Genomic DNA, 17865 nt, shown 5'->3' with positions numbered 1-17865 from the left:
CTGAAGGTGATGCTACCATCTAAGGCTAAGAGAGGTGCATTTCCAATGTGAAGTCATGGATGACATGTAACGGACTGCAGATGTGTGGTAATAAAACTGAAGCCATCCTGATCACCACACAAATACTTTTCCATTCACATCCTTTGCCTCAAACTTCATGTATCAGCAATACCAACATTAAGTTCATACAGTTCGTATGAAACCTCAGTTTCAGTCTTGATAGTATTTTCTCAATACACCAACAGGTCATGAAAATATGCAAGGACACATCAGATCCATTCAGTTCCTTTGTGATGTTGCCACTAAAACACTTGTGTGTTCCCTAGTACTTTCCAGAGTTGACTATTGTAATTTTCTTCTAGATTGTTCATCTCGGTATCTACTACAGAAGCTACAAACAGTTCAAAACACAGCTACTTGGACCATCCTTAGAGTACCAACAACCAAGCACTCTCTCCCCTGATCTGTACCCTCTACTGGCTACCCATTTACTCCAGAATCAAAGAGAATATTTGGGTTTTTTATTACATTTCAATCACAACCTCCAGTATTCCACAAGTTCTACTGACAGCATTCTTTTGCATAACAGGGCCCAGCTACTCGGCATGAATTGCCTGTTGAACTTAGACATACTGACATTGTGATCTCATTCAAGAGGGCTCATAAAAACTCAGTTATTTTGACTGCAAGAACAGACTTAATACTTGATAATGCTTCTTTACCTCAGTTGTTTGCAGTATGTTTTTTTAATAATTTCACAGTGTGTGTGTTTGCAACCTCTGTGTGGGGTGTAGGGTGGGGTGTCCTTATGTGTTAAATAATATTGTCTAGCAGTTAAAACTTATAGAGAATAAGCACTATACTAAGTCCTCATTATTATTATTATTATTATTATAATCATCCTTCTGCGCAGAATGCCAGAATGAGCCATAACTGTGATATATCTACAAATGATTTTTCATTGATATGTGGCAGGTTAGGCAGTTTTGTGCTGAACTTGCATAATTTAATCCCTTGTAGACATGTCACATTACCTTGCTCTACTTACTTGTTTCAGTAATGACTATTGATTACATTCTACCACATACTTATAAATTTGTTTAAAGAAGATTCAAATCAGATTTACTGCTGACAACTGCCTAGACATTATAATTTGGAAAAGAGAAAGAGAGAGAGCACACTGTATCTTTTCTGGAAACCTACCTTTCAAGCATAAACGTAAATGATCTGTTTTGGGCCACAGAAAGAGTTCTTCCTCTTGCCAAAAAAGGCATCCAATTCAGATTTTTTTAGAATATAAAATATATACATTTCAAAGCAAGAGTTATTGAAAATAGCAATATATATATATATATATATATATATATATATATATATATATATATATATATATATATATATATATATATATATATATATATATATATATATATATATATATATATATAAAGTAAACATATAAAATAAAAACATAAGTATCATGCAAAGTAGATTTTAAAAACTCTATAAATTGACATTTGTAAAACTCATAATAATCTTGAGGCACTATTATAATAATGCATTGAGATAGTAACTGATGATGAGCATTTTAGACAAGAGACTTTAAAGTAGGCTTAATTCAACCAAAGCAAAATATTGTTGTGTCTCTCTGATGCACACCAGTAAAGAAGAAATAGAAACAGAGAAAACATGGGATTAGATGCATTAATGTTAGAGATGATGTACAATTGAAGAAAAGCATAAACTATAGGCAATTTTGTAATAATGAGTCAGAATTTCTTAGCACAATTTTAGAATTTTGATTGTAAACCATGTTTTTGTTTTCTATTAATGATTTTGCTCCATTTAGAACATATTTTTTGTAAAAAGCATGTCTGTATTTAAAAAAATTGTATCTACAGTGAATTATTTTAATAAATTTTGCCACATTTTGAAATTCTTAAATATTTGCAAGCACGTTTTCCATGTTTGATGAAATAGTTTGAGTTAAAGTGTATGAAACATTTGTTACAGATATCACATGTATTGTACATTATTTCAGAGCAGTTCATATATTCTTTACAATTATGCACAAATTATTTTAAATTTATATTTTGCTTGTAACAAATAAAAATATACCCTGATATGCTTTTTGTACAAATACCTCCAAATTTAAATACTAAGACTAAAGAAACACATGGCCAAAAAAACATTAGATCTGTGAATTATCATTTCAATTTTTGGGATAGTCATGTGACTCTGTAGACTGCATTTTGAAGTTTCATGAATAAACATAACTTTTAAAGATCTCAGTTCACTTTGAAAATGAGCAAGAGACTGAATATTAATTATGCCTTTATCTTTGGAAAGGATTTTATAAACCATAGGTCAGATTGACATTGTAATGGTTGGAGAAAATTTACACAGATTGTGTTTTTACAATACTACACAAGTCTGCTTACTGAAATGGTCAAAAGTTATGTAAGCTATGGTGCATGCCATCAGACCCACTTGGGCTTCTTGTTTAGCTTGGATTCTGCCTTGACTTTTCTTTATTTTTAAGAAAACATTTGAAAATTAATTCATTTTGTTGATTTAGATTCAGATGTTTTACCTTGAAGATTTGATTGTGTCATGAATTGGCAAGCCACATACTTGACATGAATCTTATCCTCTCAAGTGAAATTTCTTGATCCTGGCCATGCCTGGGCTGGGTTAGGGGTTGGAGTGGGTGAGACAGATTTTTCTGAAGTTGTGAAACAAATTTTGTCTTCCCATCTGTAGGAGGTGAAGACATTGAAGAAGAGGAATGAGACATTAGAGACAGAGAGGTTGTCCAAAATGCCACCAGACACTGCCAATGAGATCAGACAGCTGCAAGAGAAAATTGTATGTGGATTTTAATGTATTTTATATCACTTCACATGTACCTGACCACAGGGTTATAATAATGGCTGGCATATCAGGGTCAATGCAGTTTAGTTTAAATCACAAGTAAACTGAATAGCATAGACCCTTATCTTTCTCAGCATCATGCACTTGACAGTTTTAGTATTCTTTGTTGCTTGATTTGCAAACTAAAGAGATAAATATGTGCTTTTACAAACTCTTTAAACTCTAAAGAATGTAATTTTAACCATAATTTGTAATTCAGCACCATTATTTTCTTCCAGCAAAAACCATTTCAGTGAATGATTCATATTATATGATCTTATGTATGATTCATATTGTATGATCTTGTGTATGATTCATATTGTATGATCTTATGTATGATTCATATTGTATGATCTTGTGTATGATTCATATTGTATGATTCATATTGTATGATCTTTTGAATGATTCATATTGTATGATCTTATGTATGATTCATATTGTATGATCTTATGTATGATTCATATTGTATGATCTTATGAATGAATCATATTGTATGATCTTATGTATGATTCATGTTGTATGATCTTATGTATGATTCATATTGTATGATCTTATGAATGATTCATATTGTATGATCTTATGTATGATTCATATTGTATGATCTTATGTGCATGATCAGTAATCTGAAATGAAAAATGTCTGAAATTAAATGATGTATTCTTTCATTACAGAAAGAGCTTGAGCAGCAGAAGAATGCATCCACTACATCCAGTGTTGGCCTGCAAGCCAAGGTCACAGAACTGACCACCAAGCTGGAATCTACATCAAAGAATCTAGAGTCACAGAGGGCAGTTAATAGAGAATTGGAGGTCAGTCATGAGTTAAGCTAAGGGAAGTAGTGGTCCAGTCATAGATCAGAAAGTATTAATACTGCTGTGACAGTGGGCATATTCACTGTGGTGACATTGGTCAAGTTCACCACTATAACAGTAGACAAGTTCACTGCAGTTATAGTGGGCAAGGACACTGCAGTAACAGTAGGCAAGTTCATTGTTTTAACAGTGGACAAGTCACCACAGTAAAAATGGGCAAGTTCACTGCAGTCACAGTGGACAAGTTTTCTAAATAACCTCCAGTGAGTACAGTTACAATTACACGAAGTTCACACTTAGTTTAAAATTTTTTGTACAACATATTTGCACAATTTCACTGATACCGAATGAATTTTAACTTATCTTGGTAAAAATAATTTTGATTGGAACAGTGTTGTAGTTCAAGTAGAGTTCCAGATTAACTTCCTCAGTGACATTTCACAATGGTTGCAGTCATGTACTTTGACCTCATAGGTATCAAAGTAAATTCATTAGCAGAACTTCATGAAAAGAAGACAATACCTAAGCTGTTAATAGAATGGTTTCCTAACTTATTACACTACTGTCCATTCAATCAATAATGAAACAGCGAGAGAAAAGATCAGATATCCCAGCTAAATGCATCTGTGTAGGTTTTGAAAAACAATAATGATAATAGATTTGATGTCTCTTGTGTTAAAAATATGCATTATTAATTAAAAAAATAAAGATAAAAGCTTGTTCCAGTTTTCAGTTATGTCAATCAATCAAATACTTAATTTTTAGAGAAATATAAAGCATATGCATTTTAACATTGTGACAGAGATGAGATATTTACTGTTGCAAGTCGTTGTATGCTTTCACTAATAAATGCAAGGTTACCATTTTGAAAATTACACTTTAAGTTCCACCTTGGCTTGTTAGATATATATACCACTATTATAACTATTTAATAAAATATCTGCTTATATATACTTTTTTACATTAATATTTACAGAATTCAGAAGGGAGTTTTGAGTTTAAAATTGCAGTTCAGATTTTGGTATTGTGATCTGTATCTTTGTGATATACAGTGCTGCCTTTTAAAAAGAACAGAGTTTCACAAATTTCTCTATAAAACAAAAGACCCTCTAAGTTCCAGTATAATGTAATCTTTCTGTTAATTCCTGATTGTGACAAAATTTTATTCAAGGACCAAATTGTACTACTCCTTAATGCTCCATTTTCTGTAGGGTTTAGTTTACCTGGCTGTAAAGCACAGATAGGTTATAGTATGTCCGTGTCCATTGTACACTCTGTATCCATGCAGCATCTGTCTGCCAGTAATTTTTTTTTACCATCTGGAGGCAATATTTCTGAAATGAATTTGATTAGACTTGGAATATGGGCTTGTATCATCATGTTCATGGAATATGAGCTTACATCATCAAGGTAATGGAATATGGGCTTACATCATCAAGGTAATGGAATATGGGCTTACATCATCAAGATTATGGAATATGGGCTTTCATCATCAAGGTAATGGAATATGGGCTTACATCATCAAGATTATGGAATATGGGCTTTCATCATCAAAATCATAGAATACGGGCATATGTCATTAAGATCTTGGATGAGTTCAGTAATCACTGATATGTACACATATAGCTGAGGTGATTGACTTAGCTTGTTACCAGTCTGGAGACCTTGTTTCTAATCTGATTTTGATCAAGCTTGCAATGTATGGTTATATCATCAAAAACCTCCAAGAGATTCCATAATGAATGAGATCCATGCATATGAATGAGGTGATCTTACATCTCATTGACTGGGCTTGTTGCCACTCTGGTGTCCATATTTCTGATTGGATTTTAATTAAACTTGGAATATGGACTTAGATGATTTAAAACTGCACTGCAGAATGTGATAGAAATTATGCTAGCTTTAAGGGCTTTAAATTTGATACAAGTGAGTTGTGGGGCCCAGGTGGTTTAGTGGTCTAATGTGCTCACCTATACTGATCACTGCATCTCTGTCCACATGGTTTTGTGCCTCAGGCTCAGCCAATGTGGGTATGTGAGAAAGCTTGCCAGTAGATTCCTGTTATTTGTTGGTTCTTACCAGGGTATTCCTGAGTTCTTCCTCCGCCAGTAATACTGGCTGTTATGTATTGCTTATCATGTGCTGAAAAATGGTATGAGGCCCACAACAACAACAATAACAACAAATGGTACAAGTCAGCCATCAAATGTGGCCACCATTGCTACATATAGTAAAACCATTAAAGAGTTTTTCAAAAACCAGCTTACTTAAATTTGACCAAATTGAATAGAATGCATTGTGATATGAAGGGCTTCAAATTATGTACAAATGATATAAATTTGCCATCATATATGGCTGCCATTACTAAAATTTTTTTTTTTTTACATGACATCTTTTTAAAGCAATCCATCAGGCTTTGACCAAATTTGACATGAAATATTCTAGCATGAAGGGATTTCATTTTTTTTACAAATGATGCCAACCTGCCATCACATAAGGTCACTGTAATTAAATAATAGAAAAACCTTTAAACAATTTCTTTTCAAAGACACTCATAATTTGACCAAATTTTACACAAAGTACTCTGGGATATATAAAGTTTGTATGAATGAAGTCAATCTGCCATCACATATGGCTGCTATTGCTAAAAGTAGATGCCTGTCAACCATCATATAAGACTGAATTACTAAAATATACAAATGTCTAAACAGCTTTACTGGATAACATTGGGTAAGAAAGAACCCTATTGATTTTGAACTGAAAATGTCAAAGGTCATTGTCACTGTCACTGTGACTTAAAGATGAAACATGGGTTTTGCATAAAAAACTTAGCTCTTGACCACATATCTTTGACCAGTGTTTGTAGAGTGGGCTTGTACTAAAAAGAGAAGAAGCCTACTAATTTGGAGATCAGTATGTCAAGTCATGGTCAGTGTGACTGACAAAAATGGGTTTTGCGCAATTAATTATTTTCTAAAATAACTTCCTTTACCAAATTTGGTAACATGCACTTAGGGCAAAAAAGGAACCTATATATTTTATGAGTCTAAAGGTCAAGCTGATGGTGAGTTAAATAAAAACATAATGGTTTCTGCACAGTAAGATCAGGCCATAAATGCATTTCTTGGTTATGGGTCCAGGTTATTGGGTCCCATTGGTCAATAATCTCCAGATGAACCATACCCTACTGGTGCTATATACAGAAGACATTTGGACATGAGTCAGGTTTACAATGTACCATTCACAATACTCTTTTGTAGTTTTTCTGCATCTAATTCAAAATTGGCATCCATGACGATGACATTTTTTGTCAGGTCTTTAAATTTGTGGTTCGTAGCAACCCTGAAGTCCATGAGAATTAGTTCCCCATTGAATAACAATAAATTCTTAGTAACTTAGAAATATTGCATTCCATCAATCAAAGTTCTCTGCAGAATTCCTTCCTTTTGAGCATAAACTTGATCTCAGATTCAAAACTACCATGATACATTATTATAGATTTTTGGTGCTCATCTAAGTCATCTATATTTAGCAAGCAATGAAAGAAACCAAAGTTTTAAATTCCTGCAAGCATTAGGTTTCAAATTTCAATTTAGAAACTAGTTGCAGAAATGACAAATATCCATTGTTAAACTTTGGTTCAAGTTTTGAGCTCAAAAGGTTTTAAGACAACAAGGTCTTTACTTATATTTCTTCATGCTGCATATAGGCAAAGATGAAGTCTCAGCGTCAGGATAAAGATGCAGATGTGAAGAAAATGTCACGCCATCTAGAGGAATCAGAGAAGAAGCGGGCCAGCGATGACAAGCAAAGAATCAATATGCTGGTCAAACGTATCAAAGATCTCGAGGTTGCAGCTGGAAAAGGAGTCACGGTGAGATGTGCTTCAAACTATCTTCAGTACCTTGTGGAAAAACTTGGTTGAAAATTTTTCAGATAACAAAATATTTAAATTTACCAAAATTGTCTAAAACTTTTTTGCATAAATGAAAATATAGATTGGTTATTTGCTAAAACAAACGACACTTACATCATTGTTTAAATACACAGGAATGAGTAAGTACAGTACCTCTCCCATTATAAGACCATTTGCCATTTTGATGTATTTATAGAACAAGTAAGAGTGGGCATATTGCTAAACAAAGACATTATTAGTAAACATTTGTCAAAATATAACATTTTGGTCTAGGCTTATCATCAATTGTGTGTTTATTAGTGGATAAATACAGATATTTTTTAATGTAAAGGTTTATTGCTTATTTTGGTTTGGCTTTTTCTTTGTTGAGTGCTATAGTGACTGTAATGAAATCAATAGTTTCATGTGAATTGTTATGGTATGATTACATGATGCAAGTAGACCATTGTTTTTAATTACTAATTTCTACCAGCCTTACAATAAAGATTGCATAGGCCTTTAAAGATGTCATGGATGATAACAAATTCTCTATAGTTTCTTGGCAGCCTACCCCGGAAATTGCATAGGCTGTTTAAAGATGTAATGTTTCATTTTTATGAAAACCTATAATATGTGCACAGTTACAGAGACATTGAACACAATAAAATCTTTCAGTTGAGAGCCCAGTTTGGACTGATGTAGAGTAATTTAAGGGAATACATTTGCAGTTAAGAAAAAATGATGCAGTTGATTAAATATGGTTGTTAGGAATAAAAAAAGTACCAAGTAAAGACCAATTTTATTTTGTTGCAACAAAAAAAAATGTGTTAAATTAAAAATTAACATGATACTTTTGGGTGTCATAATTTTGATTTGAAATTGAGTAGCAAGCAATATTTGAGTAATTTTTGTTCCATTTATCCATCATCTGAACCTCAATGTAATTTTCATTTTGCAGGTTGCAGCTGTGGTAAGTATTACAAATTCTTTTTGGACAAAAATCTTTATATGTGTTTTGTTCTGAGTCAGTGGAGAGAACAAGTTTAATATGGTATAAAGATACATCGAGGCCATCAGACCTGTAAATATTCATTAGCCGTATCAAATGAGTTCTTTCCCCCAAATCAATACAAACACAAATGTGGTTTAATATTAATACCCCCTTTTTAACACTTTTTAATATTTGAAGGTTTGCTGTATTTATAAAATTCAAAACAAACTCGAATTTTATAAAAGTTCCAATTACTCCATCTAAAGATATCTACTGCAGACATCAAAGAAAGCATCTGAGTAGTTCAAATCAGACCAGGCTTGCCAAATTAAATGTAATAAAATCATTCATTGATCTCTGTTACAGATAAAACTGAAACCACAGAGACATCTATTCTTGTTTCAGAATTTTTCTAGGCATGTTTTCAGCTATTGTTCAAACCAAATTAATATTGACCACTTAAAAGATGAATAATAATAATAATAATAATAATAATAATAAAAATAATAATAATTTTATTGCGGTCCAGTCTTGAAAGTACTAAGGAACATGCAAGTGTTTTAGTGGCATCAGCTGAAAGAAAATTGTGAATGGATCTCATGTGTCTCAGCTCCAGATATGCAGCCTTGCATATGTTCATGACATATTGGTATAATTAGAGAGAACTGTCGAGAGTGACAGCTGTTTCACACTGACTCTTGTTTGAGATAAAGAACATGAATTATAAAGTCTTTGTGCAGTGACCATCCTGGCTTCAGTTTTATCATCATTCAGCTGCAGCTTGTTATATGACATTCATGACTTCACATCGGAATGCACCTCTCTGTGCCTTTGATCTTAGCCTCAACTTCAGTTGAGCAGCTAGATTTGTATATTTGAGTGTCATCAGTGTGTAATTGGTGAGATACCAGATGTTGCACATTTTTGTACGTAAAGTGGACTGAAGATTATAATTAATAATTTCAACTTGTAATTATTTTGTACAGCAGATAATTGCACATAATATAACAAATAATAAAGTATTTTAATTAAAACAAATAATTAAACTATTAAATTTCTGTACATTCCTGAGAAACAGTGGAACTTTACAACTGGAACACAACATATCCATTTAGTCCAGTGGATATTCTTCTAGCTATAATGTAATTTTGTTTCATACACAGGCCAGGATTGGTGCAGGGGGAGGAGGAAAAGATGACTCTGCCCTGAAGAATCAAGTGATGACCCTGAAGCAAGAGAACTCTGTGTTGCAGACCCGCATCAAACAGCTGGAGGCTGATGTTCGGGGAGGTCGACCTGGTACTGCAGCTGGAGGGGCTGATGTAAGCATTTTTTGTCATAAATTTTGTCCATTGCACCAATAACTAAATCAAAACTTAAGAAAATAATACTAGAGACACCAACGTACAGTTAAATATATTAAGTTGTTTGACAGTTGTAGTGTAAAACGTTTACATAATTTAGCTAAATAGACCAGTGGCCATAACAACTTTAACATTTCAATGATGCCTTCTATATAAGACATTCCTTAATACATAAGTTTCTCATAACTATTCAAAATTCAAACTGGCACACCCTGTCAATCATTGTTCCACCTACTGAAGCAGTTTCAAAGCTGGTGCAGCATACATCTTGACTACCCTGCATAATTGCCAATCAGGTTGTCCCATGTGAGATATAGCACCAGCATAACTTGTGAAATTTGGATATATTTAGCCTGGGTGACTCTTTTGTCTTTAAAGCGATTAAGGCCATGAAACATTTTCAGGTGGGTAAGTCATCCTCTGTGTACATGTCATCTTATTAATTCTTCAAATACCTTATCATAATACCTTGGGAGTTTGAAAACTACTTTGCAAATGCAGCTATCCCAAATGAATTTGTAGCTATAATAAATTTAAATGTTTTCTGCCAGACATATTTGAGAGTTAGACAAGAGTGATCTCCCTTTGGATAGAGGGTTTTGTGACAAGTCCCATAAAAACATCACTTGCTTCTTCCACTCATGCTAGGAAGTATGATGTCTTAGAGACTTTTAACAAAAATCATGTGTCAAGTAGTATTTCCCAGACTACAGAGTGAGCTGGAGGAATTTTTCAAAAGAAGAAAGTATCCTCCATATATATTTCTGTTTCTTGCTCTTTTCTACCTGAGACTATGTTTTCTAACTTTGTTAGCACCTTCAGCTTCATCATATATGTTCTTTCAGTAATGTGCACTTGACCTATTATAGGTGTGCAGTCCTTCGCTGGATATTATCATGCAGATAATTTCTGTAGACATTTGTTTGTTCACTAGGGTCCACTTCACAGTAAGTTTGTGATTCTACCTCAGTACGACAGCCCATCTATTGTTACTATGACATGCAGGCAGGCAAAGCAACAATAGTCAACACCACTCAGATGTGGCCTCATAGAATGCAGGTAGGGACCAATTATGGGTACACAAAATCAACTAGCCCATGCCAGCATCACGAACCTGGCACCAATAAAAAGGAAATGATTTTCCTGTTCTGTCAGGACCAGACTCTGCCATTAGATTTAGCAGTCAATACAGAATCTGATCCAGTCTACAGATAAGCCTGAGTGGACTACTTATGGTAACCTAATATCACATATGCAGTCCCAGCATCATAACACAGGCATCCATTGGGTAGAAACATCCAGCATAGTGTCATGACTGTCCCATGCTATGGTCAGTTTAGTGCCTAGCTGCTATTAAGGAACTAAGGCAGTCTTTTATCATAAAATGCTCCATATCTATTACAGATCCTTGTAGGCCTGGTACCCTGTGGATCTGTCTCAGTACAATGCCATCACCAATCAATTGTAAACAGCCCCAAGACAACCCAACTTGTCTTATTTACAGTGTGGCCACAGCAACAAGTCAGTCCAAGATGCCAGTCCATGCCAGCTCTGACAGTGTTATAGTCATGATGCCTGGTACCATACCAGTATATGACTCACGCTCACAATCTTGATAATTATTTCTCAGCCCAATGATGTCAATGTGTAAATCAGACTGCTTTTATTGCAGACTTTTTAGATGGCTTTCTCTTTTCAGCAGTCTAAATAAATAGCCTAAACCCTTTATCAAGAACCCTTTGGCACTCATGCTGTAAAATCAGTCTCTCATATGGCTCAACCACTCCGGTGGCCTAGTGCTTAGAGCATCCGCCTCAGATGCGGGAGGTAACAGATATGAACCCCAGGTGAGTCGTGCCAAAGACTTATTAAAAAAATGGTACTAGCAGCTGCCTCACTAGGCACTCAGCATTAAGAGGTTAGTGTAAGGACTGGTCAGCCTGGTGTCAGAATAATGTGTCTGGGTGGGACATGATGCTATATGTCTGTGGCATGATGCCCAGTGCTAGATATCACTATAACTGCCACACTGCAGACATTATAGTGATATGACTGAAAAATGGTGAAAGCTAAGTTAAAAATAGAAATCACACACACACACATACACTCATATGGCTCATGTAACAACAGTGCAGTTCAATACTGACTTACCTTGCACTATAGCTGCATCCTTTATTCTGAAGTAGCAGAGGTGCATTTCTCTATGTGTCCACTAACTGGGCAATCATCATGTCACTTTTCTTGTATAACAGAGGGAAACTTCATAGGATCTTAAACCCTTAGCCATGCCCATTTTCTTTCTGTCTTGGAGGAGATAAGGAATAGAAAGGACCCTCTCAGGCAGTCCTTGACTTTTGTTGGAGGGGCATTCCTTCCTGTTCTGTTGATTTGATCAGACATAAGGCCATATTTATGCTTCTCTTCTACCATCCCTTTCGGAGGAATTCAACTTTTTCCAGTGTAACAAGAGCCAATACATCACTGTTTCATGGGTGATCCATGGATTTTGTCCAAGATATGATGGGTTATTAACTCTGCATGTTGAAAATTAATCCAAGGTCAAATTAAATTAGGTCACATTTCATGAGGTTAGGTCAGTCAAAGCCAGCATTGCATTTAATTGCCACTGCTCCCTCTAAGATATTATACATGCCATAGGACAGAGGTCAGAAGTGACTTTCTCCTGCTTTACCTTCACTACAGGCTACTTTTCCAGGTGATTCAGTAGCTTCTCACTGACTTCTCTGCAACTTCTGATGGATTTTCAGGGGGAGAAAATGTTCCTTGTCAGCCACATCAACAAATAGGAGTCACCACTCCAGTCCAGTTATATCTCTAGAGTTGAAACTACCTCACATATCTTAGGGGACTGGATTTTGGTATTCTCCAGTATAAAGTATTGTACCTCCCTACTCCTCATGCCTATTCTCCTAAGGTATTATGATTGGGTAATGTATTTGAAGAAGAAACTTATTTTTGGAATAAAATATGATTCTTCAATAATACTTACCCAATCATAATACAGATACATCCTACAACCTCCTCACAGTTGCATCCTACTGGCAAAGGGTGCAGTCAGCTCCAAGAGTAACTGAAGTATGGACAGGATTTTGTGCTAGTCCCTCTATCAATGGGAGATTACACTTGTCTGACTCCTACTTATGTGGGCAAACAATGTTTAACTTTTTAATAGCAAAATATTTAACATGTGAGGACTGGATTTGTGAAGTAGTGGTCATACTCCCAAGGTATTATGATCGGTAAGTATTATTGAAGAAACACCTTACTTCAAAAATTGGTTTCTCTTTCATATTTCTATCTGTACAACTAAACTTCTATGTCTAAAAGAATAGCATTTTTATAATATTTTGTTAATTTAAACAAAGATTTGATTGATTCTTTTTTATTGATTGCATTTCATATTAACCAAATTTTATATTTCTACCTTGATTTCCATAATCACTGGACTCAGAGGATGGTTTGTTTTAGTGTTGAAAAAGTAAGCTTATTTAAATATTTAAAGCTACCAATGCTGTGTGGGAAAATAGTCATTCATTTCCATAATCACTGGACTCAGAGGATGGTTTGTTTTAGTGTTGAAAAAGTAAGCTTATTTAAATATTTAAAGCTACCAATGCTGTGTGGCAAAACAGTCATTCATTTCCCAAGTGAGTATTGACCCACTAAGGACCTACTCTGACCTACATTGACAAGTAGTTATGTGTAATTATGAAAGCAAATCTATTATACAGCACTTATTACATACATCTTGTTGTTAAAATTAAAACTTTTTATTTTCATGTACATTTTGTGACTTAGTCCCAGTGTGCTACAGTATGTCTCATAAAGATTTTAGAAGCTGCAGAGAAAGTGTCTTTCAAGTGTTGTTCATTTCTGTTTATTATTATAATGTCTTACATTCCAGCATTCATTATTGCTTATTTTACCAGTGTTCTCATTCCTGATGCTTATTTTCTATTGTCCACCTTCAAAAACTGTATTTGTCTAGCTATTGTGCTCTTTGGTTTTTCCTATTTTTAACACTGATAAGTCTTTGCTCGTCAATTAATCACACATGATACAAATTAATCATTAGTTTCAGTAATTACCAAGGACTAGTTACATTATTTAGCATCTTTGTGTCACACCTTTTCCAAATACATACATTTTCTTGCATTTATTTTGTGTACCTGAACACCAATGTAAACGAATTTGCACAGTGTACGTTGCCTCTCTTGATTTCAAACTGCTTAAAAAATAGCATGGTGCAGCTCTATCAAGTCTGTAATTTTTAATATGATGTCCATCATTATTTACATGTATTCTGATATTACGTGTAAGTAAAATATATTAAATATTATCAATTAATGCATACATTATGTTCCAGCGTCCGCAGAACAAGCGGCAAGAGAAGATACTGAAAGAGCTTGAGAAGAAGCTTGAAATGACCACACAGAGAAAGGACAAGCTTCAGGAAGACCTCAAGGCAGCAGAAGATGAGATTAACAAACTCAGAAAAGTCAGTAACATAACAGCATAATAATAGGGTAGTCACATGGTATAAAGCAACCAATAAGAAAAAAAACATTTTACTCTTAGCTGGGATGAATTACCACTGTGAATATCAAACCTGGGAAGATATTACAAAAACAATAATGTAACCAAAATAGTATCATAGTGTCTTAAATTTATATGAAATATTGCAGCCTTCATCATAGGCTAAACAATTTCTTATTTGATGCATCTTTATCAGAAACTGTTTTGGGAATGGACAGTGATTTGAGTAGGGAAGATTATTTTGAAAATAACTTACCAGCAATCATGGAAACTGAGATGTTTACTCTGATTTAGTGACTCAGGAGAGTTTAGTTTTGACAAACTTCACTATAAAATCTTGTATCACATGCTAGTATAGACCTAAGCTATATTTATTCTATGGTATAAGGAATGTGATGAGAAGAATCAGCACTCAAATTTCAGTCACTGTGACCTGCTCACCAGGGCTTACTGTGAGTTCAGTTATTTTCATTGATCTACGAGTTTCTTTGGTTTTGTAAAACAATTGCATTTCAGTTGCTACTCATTTCAGGGAAATGGATTTAGGAAAGGGTTATGTCATAATTTTTCATTGGATCTTTCAATGTTTTTAATGTTTGTTGTATCACAACTATGAAAAATGGTACCCAGAAAAAATGAATTGTAGAATTCAAATTGCTTGAAAACAATGACTTTAGCCACAGAAACAGTTGCAACTTATGAGTTCCTGTTATTTGGAAACTCTAATTTGTTTGTTTATGTATTCATTCACTGACTCAGTTCTTTTTTTATTTGCTTCAGGAGTTCGATGAGAAGGAGAAAACAATACAGAAGCTGCAGGCAGAAATGAAGGAGATAAGCATAGCAGCCAAGGAGGGAGTGGAGGCTGCCATGAAAGTCAAGAGTCTGGAGACAGATAATAAGAAACTTGTAGAGGAGAATAAAACCCTTACCAAGAACTATGAGAGTGAGAGAGTATGTAATATTCTTAAAGCTAATTTGGACAGAACAATAGAAATTTATTGAATTTCATTTCATTAAAAAAAATTCAGCCATCCACTTTTTCATTATTTATATATTTATATAATCATCATAGAATCCATTGATCTCTTTGATTCATTAATTTTCCTCTCAGATTACAACTGTGACAAGAAAAGGAGAAATCACTTGTTCCAGAAATCAACAATTTAATTGTTCTGAGTCATTTTTCTTATATACTAATCTTTAAGATATGGAGGTTACCTGATTGAAATGAGTGAATAATGGATATACTTCATTTAGTGGGTGAAAATGCTTGAATTTTCATTCGTGAGAAGAAATAAATCAATTATTCACTCAAATCAAGCCTATTTTCTGTTTATTTTATACTCAAACTTATTGGCTAGCAATAAGAATAACAGACTGAAAGATGCAGATTTCTTACAATATCATGCACAATAATGTCAGCGGTTTGCCATTTATGTTCTGCTGTGTATATTCACACAGAAAATATCAGTAGTAACGTAATTCATCTTCTTAATTCAAGGTAAACTATCACATAAAAAATATGAATAAAAATATATTAAAAAAAATTGAGGAAGAAAAAGTATATATACATCATGGGATTTGAAGTTGGTTTGTCTGAATGCCTCCAGACTTACCACTAGACCAGTCAAGCAACTTAAATTAGCTCAGATTTCTTGAGCATAATGCTATTGATGTCAGTTGAAAGGCTGGTGAAGAAATTTTCTGGCATTCTCCTCTAGTTGATTACCAGAATTATTTCATTTGGAAATCCAGTAATTCTTGTCTTAGCATAAAATAGACCTCAATATTAAGATTGAATTAGAATAAGAACATTTCCAGAAACTTTGATGAGTTTGTGGATAAAGGTTTTATGTATTTATGATGCTTTTTATCAGTGTTCTGGGATAAAATTTAATTAGGATTTATGGATATTTTAGTTCCAAACATAGAATATAAAGCCAGCCACAGTCATTTTGCAGTGTTTTGGTGGCATAAAAAGAAAGGAATTCATAATTATATGGACTACAGTTGGAAAGTTGCATAAAGTGGGTGTAGATATCACGTGTTTAGCAATATTTTGTATTCAGTATTTTTACATGTAATCTTTTAGGTTCTACGCAAGAAATATTACAACATGGTTGAGGACATGAAGGGCAAGATTCGAGTATACTGTCGAGCTCGTCCATTGAGTAAGACAGAGATTGAGAGGGTTAGTAATATGTATGCAGAATTTCTTCCATGATAACCCTAGAATGCCCACTTTATTGATGTAATGAAAAATGTCGGGCAGACTTATCAGCAAACAAGACTTGCTTAGATAAGAATTGACAACAATTTTTGCACATTGGTTATATTCTTTTTATCAGATATGACTCTATATTCTTGAAACATTTTGAAAACAAACTCCAGCTAAGTCTCAGATTTCCAGACCATTGCATAATTTACCAACAGATCTTGGTTTATGTGATTTTGTAAGGTGTAATCTGTAGAAAAAGAAAACAACATAGAACCAGACTAGCACTGCATTATCCAATGGTAGATTGGAGTCTATGTTGTTTTCAGATGGAACTGACTTAGAAAGCAAGTATATACAGTACATATTTGTCATTGAAATGTAGCAATTAAGGATAGGAGCCAAGTTTTAAGAAAATACTGATTTTTTTTATTTATTTTACGTATCTTCTAATTAAAGTCAGAGACTATCATATTTTTTTACATTGAACTTTAGATTCAGTTTCATGCTCAGTAAGGTTAAAGAATATGGGAAAAACAGCTTATCATTCAAGAAATATGGGATATTTTTGTGTCCTGAGTATGTGCATGTACTCAAGTATGTGTATGTGCTGAGTATGTCCTGTTTATGTTTATATGCTTGAGTATGTTTATGTGCTGAGTTTGTGTATGTACTGAGTATGTGTATGCTGAATATATGTGCTGAGTATGTGCATTTGCTGAGTATATGTATGTGCTGAACATGTGCATGTACTCAAGTATGTGTATGTGCTGAGTATGTCCTGTTTATGTTTATATGCTTGAGTATGTTTATGTGCTGAGTATGTGCATGTACTGAGTATGTGTATGCTGAATATATGTATGTGTTGAGGATGTGCATGTGCTGAGTATATGTATGTGTTGAGAATGTGCATGTACTCAAGTATATGTATGTGCTGAGTATGTCCTGTTCATGTTTATATGCTTGAGTATGTTTATGTGCTGAGTATGTGTATGTACTATGTATGTGTATGCTGAATATATGTATGTGCTGAGGATGTGCATGTGCTGAGTTTGTGTATGTGATTTGGATTTTTAAGATAGCTATAACAATTTTTTAGTCATATCACTTTGATG

The 17865-nt window shown here is 34.0% G+C and overlaps 1 protein-coding gene across 3 annotated transcripts in view; it reads left to right on the top strand.

Moving 5' to 3' along the window:
- The window catches only part of LOC149801844 (uncharacterized), a 115753-nt gene that overhangs the window by 61991 nt on the left and 35897 nt on the right, over positions 1 to 17865 (top strand). For all 3 annotated transcript variants that reach the window (XM_089956214.1, XM_089956215.1, XM_089956213.1), the window contains exons 26-33: positions 2764 to 2868; positions 3585 to 3722; positions 7435 to 7599; positions 8579 to 8590; positions 9775 to 9933; positions 14363 to 14494; positions 15313 to 15486; positions 16628 to 16726. In XM_089956214.1, coding sequence (XP_089812340.1) covers positions 2764 to 2868; positions 3585 to 3722; positions 7435 to 7599; positions 8579 to 8590; positions 9775 to 9933; positions 14363 to 14494; positions 15313 to 15486; positions 16628 to 16726 — 984 coding nt within the window. The remainder of the gene's footprint in view (positions 1 to 2763; positions 2869 to 3584; positions 3723 to 7434; positions 7600 to 8578; positions 8591 to 9774; positions 9934 to 14362; positions 14495 to 15312; positions 15487 to 16627; positions 16727 to 17865) is intronic.

This window comes from Sinohyriopsis cumingii, chromosome 4 (genome assembly GCF_028554795.1).
Source record: "Sinohyriopsis cumingii isolate HCF-2022 chromosome 4, ASM2855479v2, whole genome shotgun sequence".
Lineage (NCBI taxonomy): Eukaryota > Metazoa > Mollusca > Bivalvia > Unionida > Unionidae > Sinohyriopsis > Sinohyriopsis cumingii.
This window is presented reverse-complemented; position numbering and strand designations above follow the sequence as displayed.